The sequence below is a fragment of the Sphaeramia orbicularis genome, chromosome 21, assembly GCF_902148855.1.
Source record: "Sphaeramia orbicularis chromosome 21, fSphaOr1.1, whole genome shotgun sequence".
Lineage (NCBI taxonomy): Eukaryota > Metazoa > Chordata > Actinopteri > Kurtiformes > Apogonidae > Sphaeramia > Sphaeramia orbicularis.
Genome location: NC_043977.1, coordinates 16,000,704 through 16,020,560, shown reverse-complemented (window position 1 = coordinate 16,020,560; position 19,857 = coordinate 16,000,704). Strand labels below are relative to the sequence as shown.

Genomic DNA, 19,857 nt, shown 5'->3' with positions numbered 1-19,857 from the left:
CCAGAAGATGTGGGTCCAGTTTCTGACAAAGCTCACAAATGCTAAGTTAAAATGACACTTTCTGGGTTCTGTTTTCACAAGAGGAAAAAAAAACTTGTTTTCTTGTTGACATTTGTTTCATGACTGAAGTTGGAAGCAGGCCGTTACCAGCACTCTCATTTCTTTGATACAGTATGTGTATATAATGAGTCATTAGAACACACGAGGCTTTGGCAGTTGCTAATTATGATAATTAGCTTCTCATTCTTATTAGAGAGAATTTAAACACTGTTAGACAAGCTAATAAACTGTAAGTACAGCAGCAATTTTGATTCAATGAATGCAAAGTAATGCAGGAATCTGGTTCTGGACCCACCGCCGGCCTCTGTCAAAACTTAAACAGGTTCAGTTGCATCATATAGATGGCATAAGATGAAATAATCTGCAAGGAAGTTCTTTAACTACCAACAAAAATCGAGCCAGTGTTGTAGAAGGAAAGTTATGTTTCCGCAAAACTCGAAACTGTTCGGGCTGAGAAACCTTTCACTGATCATAAAACTCAAAGTCAATTCAAAATTTATTAGAGCAAAGTGGGAAAAAAAGAAGCGAAAGTGAGTGTTCAACAAAATATCTCATCATCTGAAATTAAAAGTGAGTATCTACAACCAATGGAATTTGTAAAAGTACATGGGTTTTATTGGTGAAACAATTTTGCAGAAGATGATGGTGTTTCTACTTTCCTTACGGAGCCTCAGAATGTTTAAATGGGTCATAACCGATGATGATGAAAAGCTAAGAAACTGCATTTTACCTGAATTACTTAGAAATATTGATGGGATTAGTGGATATAAAGTTCTTAAACATTTTAGATTTTTGTATTTGGTCACTGCTGTAAAAAAATATTATCACCAATACAATGTTTTTTTTTGTTTTTTTTTGTGATGTGTCTGAGTCTAAATATTGCGAGATGTTTGTAAATTCGTTGCACAGAAAGCTAGAAAAGAGACTAAAAGAAGATGTATATCTGTTGTTGGAATTAAACTGTGGAATGAAGCCAGCATGGATTTACCAATGTGTAGCTCATTTTGTTTTTTGTTTTTTTAAATGGTATGTAGTGCAATTTTTGAAGGTTACAATTGTTAAGATTTAATAACTAACAAGTAAATAATTAATTTTTTACTCCACATTAAATTCTCCATCAATTTGGTTGGTTATGTTTTCTGTTTTTTTGGTTTAGTTTCACTTCTTTATGTTTTTGCTTGTTTGTATTTTTTGTTTTTTCTTTTTCCTATATTGAAGGCTGGGTATCTTAATTTGTTATATGGGATAGACATTATATGAGCGTTATGCTTCTGCCTGTACCTTTTCAGTCACTAACCTGTTGGTAATGTCTGTAATGTTGACAGTGGTTGTATTATGTGATGACTGAATGAAGAATTTCATCATCATCATCATCATCATCAACTCTGGAACTCATTGCCACCGGAGCTCAGAAATACTATTTCACTCCCTCTCTTCAAATCCAAACTCAAAACCCATCTGTTTAGGACCAATTTCTCTTTGTGACCACAATTGCATTGTCCAATTTTCAACCTGCCTTTTACTTTTTACTCTGTTTTATTGCTTGTTTTATACTCCTCTGTTTTACTGTACGGTGTCCTTGAGTGAGAAAAAATGCCCCAACAAATGAAATGTATTATTATTATTATTATTATTATCATTATTATTATCATCGTTATTGTTACCATTATTGTTACCCTTATCGTTACCATTGTTGTTACTGTTGTTATTATTGTTACCGTTGTTGTTGTTGTTACGGTTATTGTTACCATTATTGTTACTGTTATTGTTATTATTATTGTTACCGTTATTGTTATTATTACTACTGTTATTGTTGTTATTATTGTTACCGTTGTTATTATTGTTACCGTTATTGTTATTATTATTGTTACTTTTATTGCTGTTATTATTGTTATCGTTGTTGTTATTATTGTTATCGTTGTTGTTATTATTGTTACCATTATTGTTATTATTTTTATCGTTGTTGTTATTATTGTTACCGTTGTTGTTATTATTGTTATCGTTGTTGTTGTTGTTACCATTATTGTTACTGTTATTGTTGTTACTATTGTTACTGTTATTGTTGTTATTATTGTTACCATTGTTGTTGTTGTTACCGTTGTCGTTACCGTTGTTGTTATTATTGTTACCGTTGTTGTTACTGCTGTCGTTATTATTGTTACCGTTGTTGTCATTATTGTTACCGTTATTGTTGTTGTTACCGTTGTTGTAACCGTTGTTGTTACTACTATCATTATCATCGTTGTTTGGAGAGAATTTTTTTTTTTTTATGGAACACTATTCTCACAATTATTTGTTTTTGTTTCTTGTGATGAACATACAAACTGAATGATGCTAAATAAGTCAAAATGTGCATCCAGGACATAAAGAGGTCAATTTGGATTATCATCAGTCTTCAAAAGTGGTATAATTTGAGTCATAATAGTGGGAGGGGAGAGTATCTGGTTGTCTTGTCAAAAGGATGTTAAATTGTCTTGTTTGTAGTAAGACAAAGGCAAAAAGAACAAAAGCCCTGGTGAAGTAAATTGTAGGGAAGTGGTTACTATGGTGACACCATCAGTTCATTATTGGACTTGTCGGCAGAGTGTAAATGAAGGTGGGGTAAGGGGAAAGGGCTAAAGAGACAGATTTTATGTGTTAATTATAGCACTGTTAATAACAGTATGTGATTCTAGTGAACATTCGGAGCGCTGCAAACCCACACATGAGAAAACACACATCCACAAAAAACTGCGCTGAAGTGGAACGGTTTTACCTCGGAAAAATGTGGTTAATTTAATCTGAGTTTTATAAGGTTCTGTGTTTTTGTCCACAGGTTATCTGACTAGGGCTGTGTATTGGCAAGAATCTGGCAATACGATATAAATCCGAATACTAGAATCACAATACTGTTAAAAAGGCAGTTTTCTTTATTGGTTTTGTTCCTTTTTTAAAAGATTATTTCCTGGAAGAATGGAACTACACAAGAAATATGCACAAATGCTAAACACATTTTATTTGATCCCAACAGGGTCTAATGCTATATCACAAAATGTTCCTGTGTTAAAACTTAAATAATGTTTTACAGACGTTACAGTTTAAGACCCTGTTCAAATGTTCATATTCTATTAGTTCAGAACTAACATCATAACATTATTTTTGTGCGATCCCAACAAAGGAACTACCATTATTTAATAAAAGAGTGTTAAATAATAATAAATAAAATGCAAACAAAAAAGAAAAACAAAAATAAACCTCCACTGCATTTGAATAAATATCTAAAAATATCAATACAGTACTTTTTAATATCAATACAGTATTGTGACATGAAAAATCACGATATATTGCAGAACCGACATTTTCTTACAACCCTATCTCTGACCGCACACAGAAGTACCATACGTTTCAATAATAGTTTTCATGAAACTCCTGGACATGTGATGTTCCCAGACTAGTTATTAGACATGAACGAGTGGAACAACTAATAAGCGTGTAAAGTTGAGTTCAGGTACATGCTCATTATTCACATGGCGACATTTTCCTCTCCCACATACATGCACACACACACCTCACTTCCCTTCACGGCTTCTATGGCAACTCCCCACAGGAGCTCCATCCCAATAGAAACTGTCCCCAGTGGGAATCACACCTGATGACATTCTCACAGACACTAATAGCCAAAAACAGAACACTAGTTATTCCACTGCAACAGAATTACCCAGCAACACAGATACTTTTCCACAATTTTCAGCCCAAAATTAAAGCAGTGCTACTATTTTCATTTCAGACCACAGGATTATCTTTCTGTCTCCACTCTTTGCTGCAGTTGAAAAACTCACAAGAATATGATACAGATGTAAATATAGCATAATGATACAGATGTTCACTTTTTGTTTCAGTAGTAATGGACAATATTTTGAACTGCTGTCATGTTATACATCTGTTATAAACTGCTGACCATAGAGTTGGAATAATTTTGTTTTCAGACATATTCCTCTTTTTATTCCTATTTAAAGACATCAGAAATCATCTTTGACCAGGACCAATGATTACATACTAAGTCCCAGTTACACTTCATCTATCTAGAATAAATCACATTGTCACAATCATTTCATGAGAAGCAGGTAAAACAAATGGTGCCAGGCACAACAAACCCCACCCTTCCAACGTATTGCTGCTTATTTTAGCATCGCTCCAGCTGATGTCATCATGTCTATATCATATCAATTACCTCTATATGTGTGCCAAGTTTGAAGTAAATTGAAACAAAACTTATGTTTGTTATACATGTGAAATTTCGCCCATTACAAGAAAATGGGAGAAGAAAAAAGATTTTAGAAATTCATTAAAAATTTTAAGTTTGACCTACTTTCCCCAATTGTAACGACATCTATTCTGGGTCACTGGCAATCTATAAACCTAATTTAGTATGAGTTTTGCTGCTAGGGTGTTTACAAACAAAGAAACAAAGAAACAAACTGAACCAAAAACAATACCCCTTAGCCTTCCCTTCGAGGGGTGGGGTAAGTATTTTATTCCAACTTCATGGGTAATTATGTAATAAAAAGCTTTTTTTAACTTAAGAGTCTAAAGCAGGGGTCAAACTCATTTTAGTTCAGGTGCCACATACAGTCCAATATTATGTGAAGTGGGCCAGACCAGTAAAATAACAGAGAAAAAAGTCAAATTATATTATGAAAATGTTTACAAAAGTTTCCTTAAAATGTGAATAACACAAACGTTTGTGTTCAGAATGGCCTTTGACACTTAGTATTGTGGTACTCTGTTTTTTATAGGCGAATGCACTGCATTGTTATTGTTGTTTATTTGTGATGCTTTATCTTTATTCTTCTTTTGTACAGCACTTTGGTCAGCTTTGGATGTTACAAAGTGCATTAGAAATAAAAAAAAATATTGATTGATTGATAAACCACCTGAAATTTCTCAAATATTTCCTAAATAAGTGGAATTTTAACAATATTCTGCCTCAGTTTATCATTTCCACATGTACATTACAACTCACAGATCCCAGTGGATCTACAAATGCACAAAACATTTAGAAACAGGCAGAATATTCGTAAAATTGCACTTCCTTCTCTAAAGACATTCCAGGTTGTTCATATTTGTTCAGGTTACTTAGATTTTTCTGTTAAAGGATAGTTTGTAAATGTAAACCATTTCATGTAATTTTACTTTTTTACACAAAAACAAATAGAACATTTTGTAACTGTCATTATGTATAGGTTCTTATGGAAACTGGAAATTGAATTGGTCTGTATGTGATGCCTGAACTAAATTCTGACACATTTAATTGTTAATATCTTCAGTGTAATTGTTTTTCGCAAAACCAACTGGGTGGATTAGACCCTTTTGCAGGCCATCTTTGGCCTGCGAGCCATATGTTTGACAGCTGTGGTCTAAAGGAAAAAGTGCAGTCTGTGTGCACCAAGAAATGGCAGATCAGTCATTGTGTGATATTAATGCAGTGGATTTATTTGCAAGGTACATGCAACAGTATATTACCGATCATACAACATATTATCTATCATGTGCATAAGAACACAAAAAAACACTCCAGTGACTGATACACTGTGAAAATATTCATGTTATTTATACTGTTTTTTGTACTGTCACTCTCTAATATGTCCAAACTAACCTTACTTTTTGGGCCTATGCTCTTATATAATTAATAAAATCACTCTTTTTTTTTTTTTTTTTTCTTTTAAACAAGGAAAAAACTCATGCACTCCCAAATCACCCACCATGTTAACATGCAAAACCAAACATACTTCTGACAGGACTCTCCTTGGAGTTATCACACTGTCAAGCCAATAAAGTCTCTTGACCTGATCAAGCATGAATGAAATGAATTAATACGAAGTGTTTTCAGAGCAACACACAAACTTAATGATTAGCTGTGATGTAATTTAAAACAAAATTTAAAAAATGAAGCTTGACTTTGGTCTATGTTGCTGCTTTCAAATGTCAGATTAAGTATGGCTAAGAAACAACCAAACATGTGAAAACTAGCACTTTAAAGGGACAGAATGTTTATTTGAATCTTTGACACGTAGGCACAAACTATCAATATATGTAAATAATTGGTGGAAAATGCAGTTTGTCATCTTTTCATGGTCATCAGACATGACCCATTTGGATGTTCAGAGGCTCCGTAGTTACTGTGGAAACACCATCATCTTCTATAACATTGATTCACCATAAAACCACATGTGTTTGTGTTCAGTTAATGATATCTTTGCTGAAAAAGTAGATTTTTCTTCAGTTTGGTCTGTTTTTGATATAATAGCCCTTACCTTTAATCTGAGCTTTTGTGTACATATACAGTCACGGCAAAAATTATTAGACCACCCCTTGTTTTCTTCAATTTCTTGTTCATTTTAATGCCTGGTATAACTAAAGGTACATTTGTTTGGACAAATGTAATGATAAGAACAAAAATAGCTCATAAGAGTTTCATTTCAGAGCTGATATCTAGACATTTTCCATGGTTTTCTTGATAATAACCAAAATCACTTAAGTTCTTACATCAATATCTATGGCATTGTACTGACAAAAACAGTGCTTTCAGGCCCTCCATGTTTTCTTTTCTGTCTGTTTTAGTCACATGATACACACAGGAGTTAGTACTTGATTGCATAACCATTGTCACTGGTGAGTTTTGATGGTCTGATAATTTTTTCTGTGATTGTACATGATCAGGAAATTACATATAGAAAAATACCTGATTTTCACTGAAAAAAAAGCTAAACAAAGAAGGTAGTATTACAATAAATGGTGATAATTCATTTACGAAAGGTTAACTAGAGAGAAAAATTCATTTGGGAACTTCTGCAAAAGTAGCACTGGGTCTTTATAGGTTAAACAAGATGCATTATAAAGTAAATATAGTATTAGTGATTTAACTTCCCTCAAAAACAATGTCTTACCTGCAGTTATAGCATGAGCCCCAGTTAGTTCTCCATTGAAGCCGTTCTCCCTTGCAGAGTATGGGGCTGTGGCCATGAGGGCACCCCCGGGCTGGCAGGTCCTGTAGGCAGAGGACGAGTAGCCATTGGCTCCGTGGGTGCCAGTAGGATCCTGCCCTCCCGATGGATTCCACTGGGGGGCACCGTCCTCCGGTTGTCGACTGTCTGCCATGCTGGTGCTGGCTAGCAGCAGGGGAGAGTGGGCGAGGGATGGGGTCTCTCCTTGTGGCTACAGAACAGAAGGGAGGAGGGAGGAGAGAGGAGGGGTCAGAATTCAGCATGTGGTTTGAACAGTATTTAACCTCCTGAGACCCAGGAAATGTCAGCAAAGTACCAGCTTTTTTGTTTTTTTATCAAATAAGTGCCTATAGTGGAAACATCAGGATGCAACAGTTTTTTCAGATGCAGTTTTTTTTTTTTGGGATCAATTTTTTATTTGTTTTCATTGTGCATCTCAGAAGTACAATACAAGAGAAAAAGAAAGAAATTCACATTTTATAATACAAGATTCTGTGACACACAAAGTATAAATCCCACCCCCGAGAACCAGTGGTGACCCCCATACCAACCCAATCTGGATGTCAGAATACGAAAACCAACTAATAAAGAGAAATACATGTAGATTAGATTAGATAGATAGAGATAGATAGATAGATAGATAGATAGAGATAGATAGATAGATAGATAGATAGATAGATAGATAGATAGATAGATAGATAGATAGATAGATAGATAGATAGATAGATAGATAGATAGATAGATAGATAGATAGATAGATAGATAGATAGATAGATAGATAGATAGATAGATAGATAGATAGATAGATAGACAGGACAGACAGACAGACACACACACATACACATACATACATAATTGATCCCCGGGGGGAAATTCAAGATGAAGCATATAGATGAAAAAGAATATAATTTATAGATATAAACAGAATAGTGATCAGGAAAGTCATAGACAATTATGTTTCACTCTTTCTTTAACCATAATATAAACACCATCCCACATACTAAGCGTTTTTCGACTGGCTGCATGCATCCAGGCCACTGACCTCTCCATCATAACTATATCTAGAAAATAATTGATCCATTGTTGTCGTGTTAAAGCACGAGGCAGCTACCATCTCAATGCCAGCATTTTCTTGGCTGCAGTGAGGGCAGCCCATAATATACGCCTTTGCTGAAGAGAATGTTATGAGGTAGAATCATCATTAAGCAGAAGTAAACAGGGTGATATTTGATAAATTTTTTATGGAATGTCCTTTGTGGTGGGCAGTTTTCTTTTTTTTTTCTTTGTATAAAGTGGTGAAACTCTTGTCCACAAATATGGACAGAAAACCCATAGCTAGGTTAAAAGAATGAATGGACCCTGTAGAGAACGGAGGAGGCTGTGGACAAACGGCATCGGTCACATTCACACATCTCCTTCTGTCAGTCTTAATCCCTTCTGCAGCACCACCGAGCTTCACTGTCAACAACTCAAAAAACACATTTGTGCTTGTGCCCGTTCGTGTGCAGGCATTCGTGTAAAATACTGATCTTGAATGTTTGCGAGGGGTTGACAGGCGCTGGATGAAACCCTATTGATTTATGGGTATGTAATAGCCAGTGGTCCGGGTGGAAATCAGAAGCAGTAAAAAATGAACACAGGCGACCTTGGATTCAGGGGACTCATGCAGTTTTGTGGCGATTAAAGTGGCTAGAAACCCAACGGCTTGCACATACAGGAGCCCGACAGGTACACCAGGTATTTCCAGTAATGCCCGTCACTGTGCATGTTTGTGAAATGCCACGCTGCTTGCACATGATTGAGCTGAACAGCATGGAGAGGAGATCAAGCTGAAGCAGAAGAAGGAAAGATATTGATTATCCTACATAATCGCCTGAGGCAGGGTCACACAGAAAGACCCAGTGATGTCCTGGACAGTATTGGGCAGTGTGTGGAGGAGGGAGATGAATGCGTTTCAATGTAGTGTTGGATCAATACCATGATGCTGTTTGTCCTGGACTCTGGGCTTTGTTCTTCTGATGTGGATAACTAGGTTAGCTGCATAGGTGTTGACAATTATACACTGCAAAAATCTAAATCTTACCAAGTGTATTTTTCTCATTTCTAGTCAAACTATCTCATCACACTTAAAATAAGACATAATTTTTTGGAAATATTGGAAAAATGCTGTAAAGTCGCTTACTCTGGTGCAGATCTGCTCTGTGTTCCAAAAGTCAGAACTAAACATGGAGAATCAGCTTTCAGTTTCTATGCTCCGTATATCTGGAACAAACTACCCGAAAATATCAGGTCTGCTGAGAGTCTAAGTTCTTTTAAGTCAAGGTTAAAGACTCACCTGTTCACTGCTGCCTTTGACTAAAAGGCTTTTGACTTTTTAAATTTTATATTCTCTTTCGAAACTCTGCACTGCAACTCTTACTTTAATATGTGTGTTTTTATATTTTGGGTTTTATGTGTTGTTTTCTTACTTGCTGTTTTCACCTTTTACATGTTTCTTTTATAATGTTTTAAATGTGTTTCTTTTTCCCTTGTCGTTGTATTTCATCCTGTGTGAAGCACCTTGAATTGGCTTGTTGCTGAAATGTGCTATACAAATAAACTTGCCTTGCCTTGTCTTGTCTTACCTTACTAATCTAGACATACCACCAGTAAATCTGAATTTGCTCTGTAGATCCTAACTATGATTCAAAATCAGGGTGGGTTTAACATGTTGATGACAGAGCAGCACTATTGAAGCAGTTTTGAAAAATTGGCTGAAGATGATGCATATGGTAGGGATTTTTTTAATGACAGTAAAAAGTCCATATGAAGAGGTTATGTAGACAAGAGTGTGCCAGACTGCTCCTATAAACAATTCCCAGTCTAGCTTAGTCTGCAGGCCTAACTGTTGATTATTAACTGGGGTGATATTAAACCATGGTTATGAAAACTGACTTGTTTTTATGGTCCTGGTCTTGACTCGGTCTTGATTCCTCAGAGACTCTCTCTTGACTCACTGGAAAAAAAATCAAAATCTTACCAAGTTTATTTTGGCCATTTCTAGTCAAAATATCTCCTCACACTTAAAATAAGACATAATCGCCTAAAGAGTAACTTTTCAATGAGATATAAGAACTTATTTTTAGACAATAGATCTTGATTTTTTTTTTTTTTTGCTTAATTCAAGATTTTTTTTGCTTAATTCAAGCTAAAAATCTGCCAATGGAACAAGTGAAAATTATCTTGCTAAGATTTCTTGAAATAAGATTTTCAAGATCTATTCTCTAAAAATAAGTTCTTATATCTCACTGAAAAGTTACTCTTTAGGCGATTTTGTCTTATTTTAAGTGTGATGAGATATTTTGACAAGAAATGAGAAAAATACACTTGGTAAGATTTTAATTTTTTCCAGTGTACAGAATACATGTTTCCTCTCTGCACTTACTGATTTCCAGCAAGTCTTTGCATGATAGGAACAAAGGTGGGTTTCACACAAAAGAAATTATTGAAAAAAAAAAAGTATAGTAGGCATTTCACTGGTCAAAAACTATAAAATGCAAATGTGTATAAAGGAATAAAATGCATATCAAGGACAAGGAATGCATGAAAAACAAAAGCGCAATTAAAAAAAAAAAAAAAAAGCAATGGCTACTGCCACAGTACTGTGGCATAAAATATCAGGTTGTCTACTGCCACAGACCAATCAAATGTTAGCATTTTTACTAGAACCAATTATGGATACTGTTCCATGAACTCATTATCCTCTTGTTGCCACACTACTGTGGTGATATATGGTCTACACTTCAGTGCATTCTTTTGTGCATTTTGCTACCACAGTACTGTGACAATTGATGGAAGAAACAACAATTTGGTGATAGTATATAACATAGAATAAGAATTATTGTTCTAAATACTCTGTATGTTGTGTTATGGTGTTTTTCTGCACTAGAAGCTGGAGCCCCCCGTTTGAAAATCTTAAAAAAAAAAAAAAAAATCCAACTCCAACCAGGAATTGAATACAAGTCATCCATGTTGCAGTCTGATATGCTACCAAGTGAGCTAAATATCTACTGTATCTCAATTTGACCTACTTGCTATCTGATTGCCTTGGTACTTTTTTGAGATGTTTAAGTTACCAGTCTAGACATGATATAACGAGGCCGCTAATTGGCTCTGCGGTAATAAACAAACTGATATTTCATGCCACAGTACTGTGTCAATACCCACTTAAAAAAAAAAAAAAAAAATCACTAGTGCAAAAGTACCTATAGGGACACTATCACCAACATGTTATAACAACAGTTTTCATCAGGGCATAATGCAAACGACGAGATCGAAATTAAAACTTCAGTGCATCATAGGATTCTAATCATGTTGATCATATGACAACAAATGTAGTTAAGTATAGATGTAGAAATGGCAAAGGGAAAAAATACATATGTAGATAAGGAAAAAAAGGAGAAAAAATAGAAGTAAATGGGAAAAAATATATTAAATAATACACTACAAGTGCAGGTAGATGTTTGATTATGAATTTTACCAGAAATAAAGAAACAAATGACTGAGAAAGATACAACGACACTGAGCCTGAGGGTGAAAACAAGAAAGTAAATCCTCTAAGAGGGAATTTGTAGCTTTTTTCAGCAGGGCTGTAGCAGTGGTACTTGAAGTATTTGCCAGGCAGCCTGTGCAGTTGTGCAAAAGGGGGATGTGTGAAAGCGCAATTTGTCATTTGGCTCAGTTGTCCACAGAGACTTGGAGGAGTGAAGGCAAGTCTGCTGGAGAAAACACGAGTCAATAAGTGCAGCCCGCCACTGAGGTACAGCTGCACTGAGCACTATTTACTGCACTCACAATACACTCAATACTGGACTAGCATGGCATGGCATGGCACTGGGGCAGAATTAAATAGAACAGAATGAAGTACAAAATGCGATGGTTTCATGCCTTTGCATCGAAAATGGATTAAAGTCCGGAGTCAATGGAGCTTTGCATGACTCATCTGTGAAGGCACCGTGAATGAAGCCTCCACAGGAAGTCCACAAGAAACACCATTCCACCGTCTCCTCATCGACTCCTTTAGAAAATCTTCAATCTACCCCAGTACCCAGCAGTATATTTCAGCTTGTCTCTTCACTGACACCGTGCCTTCTGTTCCGTGTTCCACCACTGTGACCAGACTAAAACCCCCAGTAAAGAGCACTTCCAATATTAAGAGTCGTAAAATACAAAGATGGGGCTGCTGTCTTGTCCGTCTGATGATGAAGGTCACTTTGAGCTCTGTGGCGGACTTCCAGAGAGGGGGTTGATGTGTGGCCAGGCTCATGGTGTCAGAGCTGGTGCACAGATGCACTGCTTCCTGTAGCTGCTGACAAGAGTGTTTTGAATATGTTTGGTTCTGTATGCCTGTGTACATGCACATGTGAATGAAACAGTGCCATCTGCTGGGATAAAAACAGATAGATAGATTAGATTGATAGATAAGATAGATAAGATAGATTAGATAGATAGATAGATAGATAGATAGATAGATAGATAGATAGATAGATAGATAGATAGATAGATAGATAGATAGATAGATAGATAGATAGATAGATAGATAGATAGATAGATAGATAGATAGATAGATAGATAGATAGATAGATAGATAGATAGATAGATAGATAGATAGATAGATAGATAGATAGATAGATAGATAGATAGATAGATATCCATCTATCTATCTATAGTAGTGGAAAAAACACTTCTGGACACATCAGTAAAAAAATCTTTTTGTGTTTCAAAAGGTGTGACTGTGTCAGAGAGACACACAAACAAACACATATTTTTTAATGTTAAAAAAATTTAAATCTTGACAGTTTTTCATTATCTTGCTGAAACATCCAGTTATGACCTCGATGGAACAGTGGGTTTGGAGAATGACACAATACTTAGCATAGTTCAATGACTTACATTGCAGTAAGAATCATCACAAATGCTTTGGATGTCAAAAAAAAAAAAACCTTCTTTCCATCGCTGTATGTATTTCTCAGTCTCTGTCTTAAAATCCAATCTGGATACATGTGAAGTATGTACAGCAGTAAAAAGAAAAGTTTGAGGGCAATTACAGTACAGCTTCTATAAACCAAAGTGGACGGCTTTAGTGTGAAATCCCTTTGTAACTGACAGGTCTTTAACTCATTAGTTCAGACAGTGTGAGATTTATTGCATTAATTTTCTAATGTTTTATTCCAGGTTTGTGCTGCTTCTTGTCATGGGGTCATTGAGTCACATTAAATAGTAATTTTAACCTTTATAACACATTTAGTTCAGTTTTTTTTGTGTTTTTAAAGGTTGTGCACATATTTCCTGTATTTCATGTTGTAAATGAAGAAAAGGGAATGACAAATAAATATGCATACTCATTTAAACCCTGCAAAAACAACAAACTGTGTACTAAAACTTTTGCACAGCACTGTATGTTTTTTATACAGCATTTCTTCATTGAATCTGTACTTTTTCTTGTAATAGTACTAATGAATCATGTCATCTCATGAAACTATGTAATTCTCAATCTAAAATCAGTCAATTGTCTCCTATTCACTCATTAAATTGCCACGTTTTTGTGTCTGAAGTACTTTACTAATGTGTGAATTTCATTAGAAAAAAGTGAGCACATACAGAAAAAAAAGAAGGAGCTTGAGAGATTCAATTAGTATGAAAATGATGGAGATAAGTGAAGAGTGGAAAATTGTAGATCACAGGATAGCTGACAATTTATTAATATACTCTCCTTGAGGGATAATGTGCAGTGAGAAGTTCTACTGTGTAAGGTGGTGAAGTGATAGAGGCAGACGTTGAGTGTTTCAGACAGACAGCAGGTCTGTTGCACTTGGTGAAAGGGGGTGGGGGGGTCGGATACTGTTTAGGTCAGGACAAACAGTGATTGGACAGTGAGAAGTGAGCTGGACGTGGCTCCATCTGGACAGTTTGATAATTTCCATCTCATCACAGTAGTGTTGTTTATCAGCGTTTTAATTTTACTCATATTCGACCAAAGAATAGGACGACTTATTTACTGTCTGTTTTGTTTTCCTGTTCTGCTTTATCATACTGCTGGTAAAAGTATGGATGTTTCTCAATATGCGTTCTTGTCTGTTCTTCTGTTCTCGTGAAACGTCATCAGTCACAGCCCAAGTACTGTTCCAATTGCAAGTTCGCATAAACCAAGAACGCACGGAATACCCAGATGTTGTTCTTGTCAGCTAGCTTAAACCAAGGATGCACTGGTTGGTGACTCATGTAGATTTGGCAGGGAAATATTGTTTTTTTAGGGTGTGTATTTATGGAAGTAAATCTGTGTCATCAGATTTTGAATTATAAAAGCCATGGAATTTCTAGCAGTGATTTTTTTTTTTTTTTTTTTTTTTTTTTTTTTAACACTGAAATTTAGTATCTGATTTTTTTTTCTCTGAATTCAACTGTTCATAAATTTAGAATAAAAAAATTCAGATGCAAAAAATTCAGATGCAAAAAATTCTGAAGCAAAAAATTCTGATGCAAAAAATTCAGACGCAAAAAATTCTAAAGCAAAAAATTCGGACGCGAAAAATTCCGATCACACATCTGGGACACCAAGGATAAGCAATCGATTCTATCTCAAGTCGAACCGACAGCCAGCCAATCAAATTACGTTAGGTTGGTCATGTGACACCGATGCAGGAAAAAAGTCATTGCAGATGTGTGATCTGAATTTTTTGCATCTGATTTTTTTGCTTCTGAATTTTTTGCATCTGAATTTTCTTATTCTAAATTTATGAACATAGTTGAATTCAGAGACAGAAAATTCGGATACTTAATTTCAGCGCAAAAAAATTCAGTGCTAGAAATTCAAAGGCTTTTATAATTCAAAATCTGATGAGACAGGTTTACTTCCATACGTATTGTCATCAGGCTGGAGACTACAGCAGAATACTAGCCATGTTGGCTAAAGCTGCCCCGTTTTACTGTTAGTAATACAATTAATTAATTGGGATTGTCCACGATACAATAAACAAAAGAAACAAAACTGAATAATTTCCAAGATGCAGTTTGTGCCGGCCGAACCTACGGAATGTATTACAGTTTTGAAAAATATGCGAAATGTATAAATGACATGTAAATACTAGTACAAATGGATTGAAATCAAATCAAGTGACATTGCGGTAATTTGAGGGAAATATGTTATGGAGCAGATGACAGAAATACAGCAGAGACAGGGAGGAAAGTTCACAAGTACACAGCTGCTCCGATTACAGATAGACTTCCGTTCTTAGGAAGTCCGTTCTCTGAGACCGTTCTGACCAAGACTGTACTCACCGAGTTCACAAGACCGTACTCTGCGTGCTTGATATTGAGAAACATCCTACGTGTATAAAGATGGCAAGATGGAAAACAATATAGAAAACTACATTCATATTATGAGTTAATGTTGGGCAAGCTTTAGCTGACTCAAGTCAAAAGGGAACAGATTGACAGTATAATATCAGTCATTTCCAGTTTCCCTTTACGCAATTGTCAAGCGTATCTTTCATCTTTTACCTTTTAATGCCTTTGTGTGATGCTGCCTTGTAGTATTTATTCCTCTTTGTTGGTTTCTCTTCCTCTTGTTTTCATTCTCTTATTTGTATTCGGCTTTATTTATATTGATTTTTTGTCTCTTCTCATTTCTGTCTTCTTGCTCTTAGATCTTCTGTTACGCCTTTTTTGTTTTAATTGTAACATTATTTATTTATTTATTTTGCACAACAAATCAAACATTAGGACAAGCAAAGAAACAAATTGTGCAGGTGAGATCAGAAAACCCTGTGGGGCTTAAAAAATTCATCTCACCTCATTACAGCATTAGTATTAAGAAAGACAATAGAAATAAAACAATAATATATAAAGCGTTTTTATACATTTTTATGAATATTTTTTAATGATATTCATATATTACTCAAACAATAGACAAAACAATTCCCAGTCTAGCTTAGCCTGTAGGCCAACTGTTGATTATTAACTGGGGTGATATTAAATCATGGTTATGAAAACTGACTTGTTTTTATGGTCTTGGTCTTGACTTGGTCTTGCTTCCTCAAAGAGTCGGTCTTCACTCAGTCTCAACATAGGCGGTCACGTCCCTGTCATTACTAAAACCCCATGTTAGAAGTTTTAAAACTACAGTACAGGCCAAAAGTTTGGACACACCTTCTAATTCTTCGCATTTTCTTTATTTTCATGACTATTTACATTGTAGATTCTCACTGAAGGCATCAAAACTATGAATGAACACATGTGGAATTATGTACTTAACAAAAAAGTGTGAAATAACTGAAAACATCTCTTATATTCTAGTTTCTTCAAAGTAGCCACCCTTAGCTCTGATGGCTGCCTTGCACACCCTTGGCATTCTCTTGATGAGCTTCCAGAGGTAGTCACCTGAAATGGTTTTCACTTCATAGCTGTGCCTTGTCAGGGTTACTTAGTGGAATTTCTTGCCTTATTGATGGGGTTGGGACCATCAGTTGTGTTGTGCAGAAGTCAGGTTGATGCACAGCTGACAGCCCTATTGGACAACTGTTAGAATACATATTATGGCGAGAACCAATCAGCTAAGTAAAGACAAACGAGTGGCCATCATTACTTTAAGAAATGAAGGTCAGTCAGTCTAGAAAATTTCAAAAACTTTGAATGTGTCCCCAAGTGCAGTCGCAAAAACCATCAAGCGCTCCAACGAAACTGGCTCACATGAGGACCGCCCCAGGAAAGGAAGACCAAGAGTCACCTCTGATGCTGAAGATAAGTTCATCTGAGTCACCAGCCTCAGAAATCGCAAATTAACAGCAGCTCAGATTAGAGACCAGATGAATACCACACAGAGCTCTAGCAGCAGACACATCTCTACAACAACTGTTATGAGGAGACTGCGTGAATCAGGCCTTCATGGTCAAACAGCTGCTAGGAAACCACTGCTCAGGAGAGGCAACAAACAGAAGAGATTTATTTGGGCCAAGAAACCCAAGGAATGGACATTAGACCAGTGGAAATCTATGCTTTGGTCTGATGAGTCCAAATTTGAGATCTTTGGATCCAACCGCCGTGTCTTTGTGCGACGCAGAAAAGGTGAACGGATGGATGCTACATGCCTGGTTCCCACCGTGAAGCATGGAGGGGGAGGTGTGATGGTGTGGGGGTGCTTTGCTGGTGACGCTGTTGGGGATTTATTCAAGATTGAAGGCAACCTGAATCAGCATGGCTACCACAGCATCCTGAAGTGACATGCCATTCCATCCGGTTTGCGTTTAGTTGGACCATCATTTATGTTTCAACAGGACAATGACCCCAAACACACCTCCAGGCTGTGTGAGGGATATTTGACCAAGAAGGAGAGTGATGGAGTGCTGCGCCAGATGACCTGGCCTCCACAGTCACCGGACCTGAACCCAATCGAGATGGTTTGGGGTGAGCTGGACCGCAGAGTGAAGGCAAAAGGGCCAACAAGTGCTAAGCATCTCTGGGAACTTCTTCAAGACTGTTAGGAAACCATTTCAGGTGACTACCTCTTGAAGCTCATCAAGAGAATGGCAAGGGTGTGCAAGGCAGTCATCAGAGCTAAGGGTGGCTACTTTGAAGAAACTAGAATATGAGATATGTTTTCAGTTATTTCACACTTTTTTGTTAAGTACATAATTCCACATGTGTTCATTCATAGTTTTGATGCCTTCAGTGAGAATCTACAATGTAAATAGTCATGAAAATAAAGAAAATGCAAAGAATGAGAAGGTGTGTCCAAACTTTTGGCCCGTACTGTATATTTTGAAATGTTTCAGCATCAAACCTTCACTCAAAATGCATTTCGGCTAAAATTTACTTAGGGGGTCAAATGAGCGGCCATTTTTGTCAAAAACAAAAAAAAAAAGTTGTAAGAAATGCATAGAACTGTGTTGAAATAATGTTAATACATTTGTGCACAGACTACTGATATTATTTGACAGTGGAAGCTATATTTTCCAGAAATATTGGATTTTGAATATGGTATAATAGGGTTAGAGTTAATACGGTAAAATAACCCTAACACCTGGCGGGGGGGGGGGGCATTGAAATTAATAAATTCAGTATAGAACAGAATATAGCATAGAATATAAAATAATAACACAGAATAGAAGAAAATAAATAAGAAAGAATAGAATTCTTAAAACAGCATTAGAAAGAGCATAAATAAATAACTGGTGGACGGACGTGACAGTGGACAGACATGACATTACCCATGATGATCTGGTCAGTACCAGTACTTTATTAGTAATAAACTTATATACTTACTATTGCTAATTCTCCTCTTATTCATAAATGTTAGTATTGTGGATCTAAAACAATAACAGCTGACACAAAAACACAAAATGTGGCAGTGGACGGATGTGACATAGTTGTTACAGATCCCATCATACTGATGCTCGGCAGCCATGTCACCGTTTCCACAAATGATCCCTGTGCAAAAACTAGTATCAGAATTATTTATTGTATAGTTTATCACCATACTAAAGAGTAAATAATATAGAATTGTTATTTCTTTATAAAAATGCTTATTATTAGAAAACTGTTGATTTAAAAAGTGACGTGTCACATTCTTAATGTATGTATTGGCGTAACATAAGCAGGATGGATCAGCGCCATACTCCATATTGCAACCTGTAAAAATAAAACATGTGATATGTAGGATAGAATCTTGTAAGAAAAATTGGGTAATCTAAAAGAACAGAATATTTGTTTTTCAGGTAAAGTTAGTTAAAATAGAACTTGGCCATTTGTGACATGAAAATATAGCATTAATTGTGATGAAATTGGACATTTTTGACCTGAAAACATAGTTCATATGACCATCAACATGTTGCAACAGAACTGAAATCCTGTAAATTTGCAGAACTTGCATTTACCAACACAAAGTTCCTTTGGGGATTCACTTCTATTGATTTCTTATGCACAAAGACATAAATAAGACCTCTAAGCAAATTTTAGCCGATTTAAATAAAGAACAACCAATCCAAAGAGTGCTTCTAACCAACTTTTTTTTTTTTTCTCCAACATTTCTATACTCTGTTGCCGTCGTACATTTGTTTGAATTTATGGGTTTGCACTTTCCGTGGTTACATTTTGCATTTCCCATTAATTTACTGCAAAATAGTCCATTGATTTACATAAAACATTACTGAACCCATAGTCCTTCACTGTGCATCTTTCTGCAGATGAGCTGGAACTGAACCACGGTCCTGTTAACGTTTGTTGAAAACCTGCTCTACCTTCTGGAGGTACATCTGCCCTCACTTGGCTTATTTCTTAGATTTGATTGACGTCCTTCAGCTCTGTCAATTCCTATCAGTTTGCTGGAGGTGGAATGTGAAAAACAGCTCTAGTCCTTGTGTTTCTTATTCATCATGTTCCCTTATTTGCTGTTACTCATCAGTTACCAAGACACCAGATTTGCTTCGCTGCATGTATACACAACATATTGTATAAAATCAAACAAATTAAAACTACCTCTGGTGATCAACATGCTTTTCAGACCCAATTAATATGCATATACAAAAATATATGTTTAGTCACATTTGGTTTTGTTTTATGTAATCATTCACATTTGTGTTGAAGAATAAAGGTTGGTTTTGTCTGCCACGTATCGCAGCTTTTACACATCCTTTAAGTGTTACGAGTGCACAGAAGGCGCTTCAAGGTCCAGCATCTCCACTCCTTTCACCTACTGCATCACGGCGAAGTCATCATTTCCCAGAAATGAATCAGCAGTGACAAGCTGCCTTCATCAACATATTGTGCTGTGGATGATGTG

At 36.0% G+C, this 19,857-nt stretch overlaps 1 protein-coding gene across 1 annotated transcript in view; it reads right to left on the bottom strand.

Annotated features, from left to right (window-relative positions):
- Positions 1-19,857, bottom strand: part of map2 (microtubule-associated protein 2) — a 222,421-nt gene that overhangs the window by 80,954 nt on the left and 121,610 nt on the right. The window contains exon 4 of the mRNA XM_030125520.1: positions 6,987-7,254. Within this exon, the coding sequence (XP_029981380.1) occupies positions 6,987-7,197 (211 nt within the window). The 5' untranslated portion in view covers positions 7,198-7,254. The remainder of the gene's footprint in view (positions 1-6,986; positions 7,255-19,857) is intronic.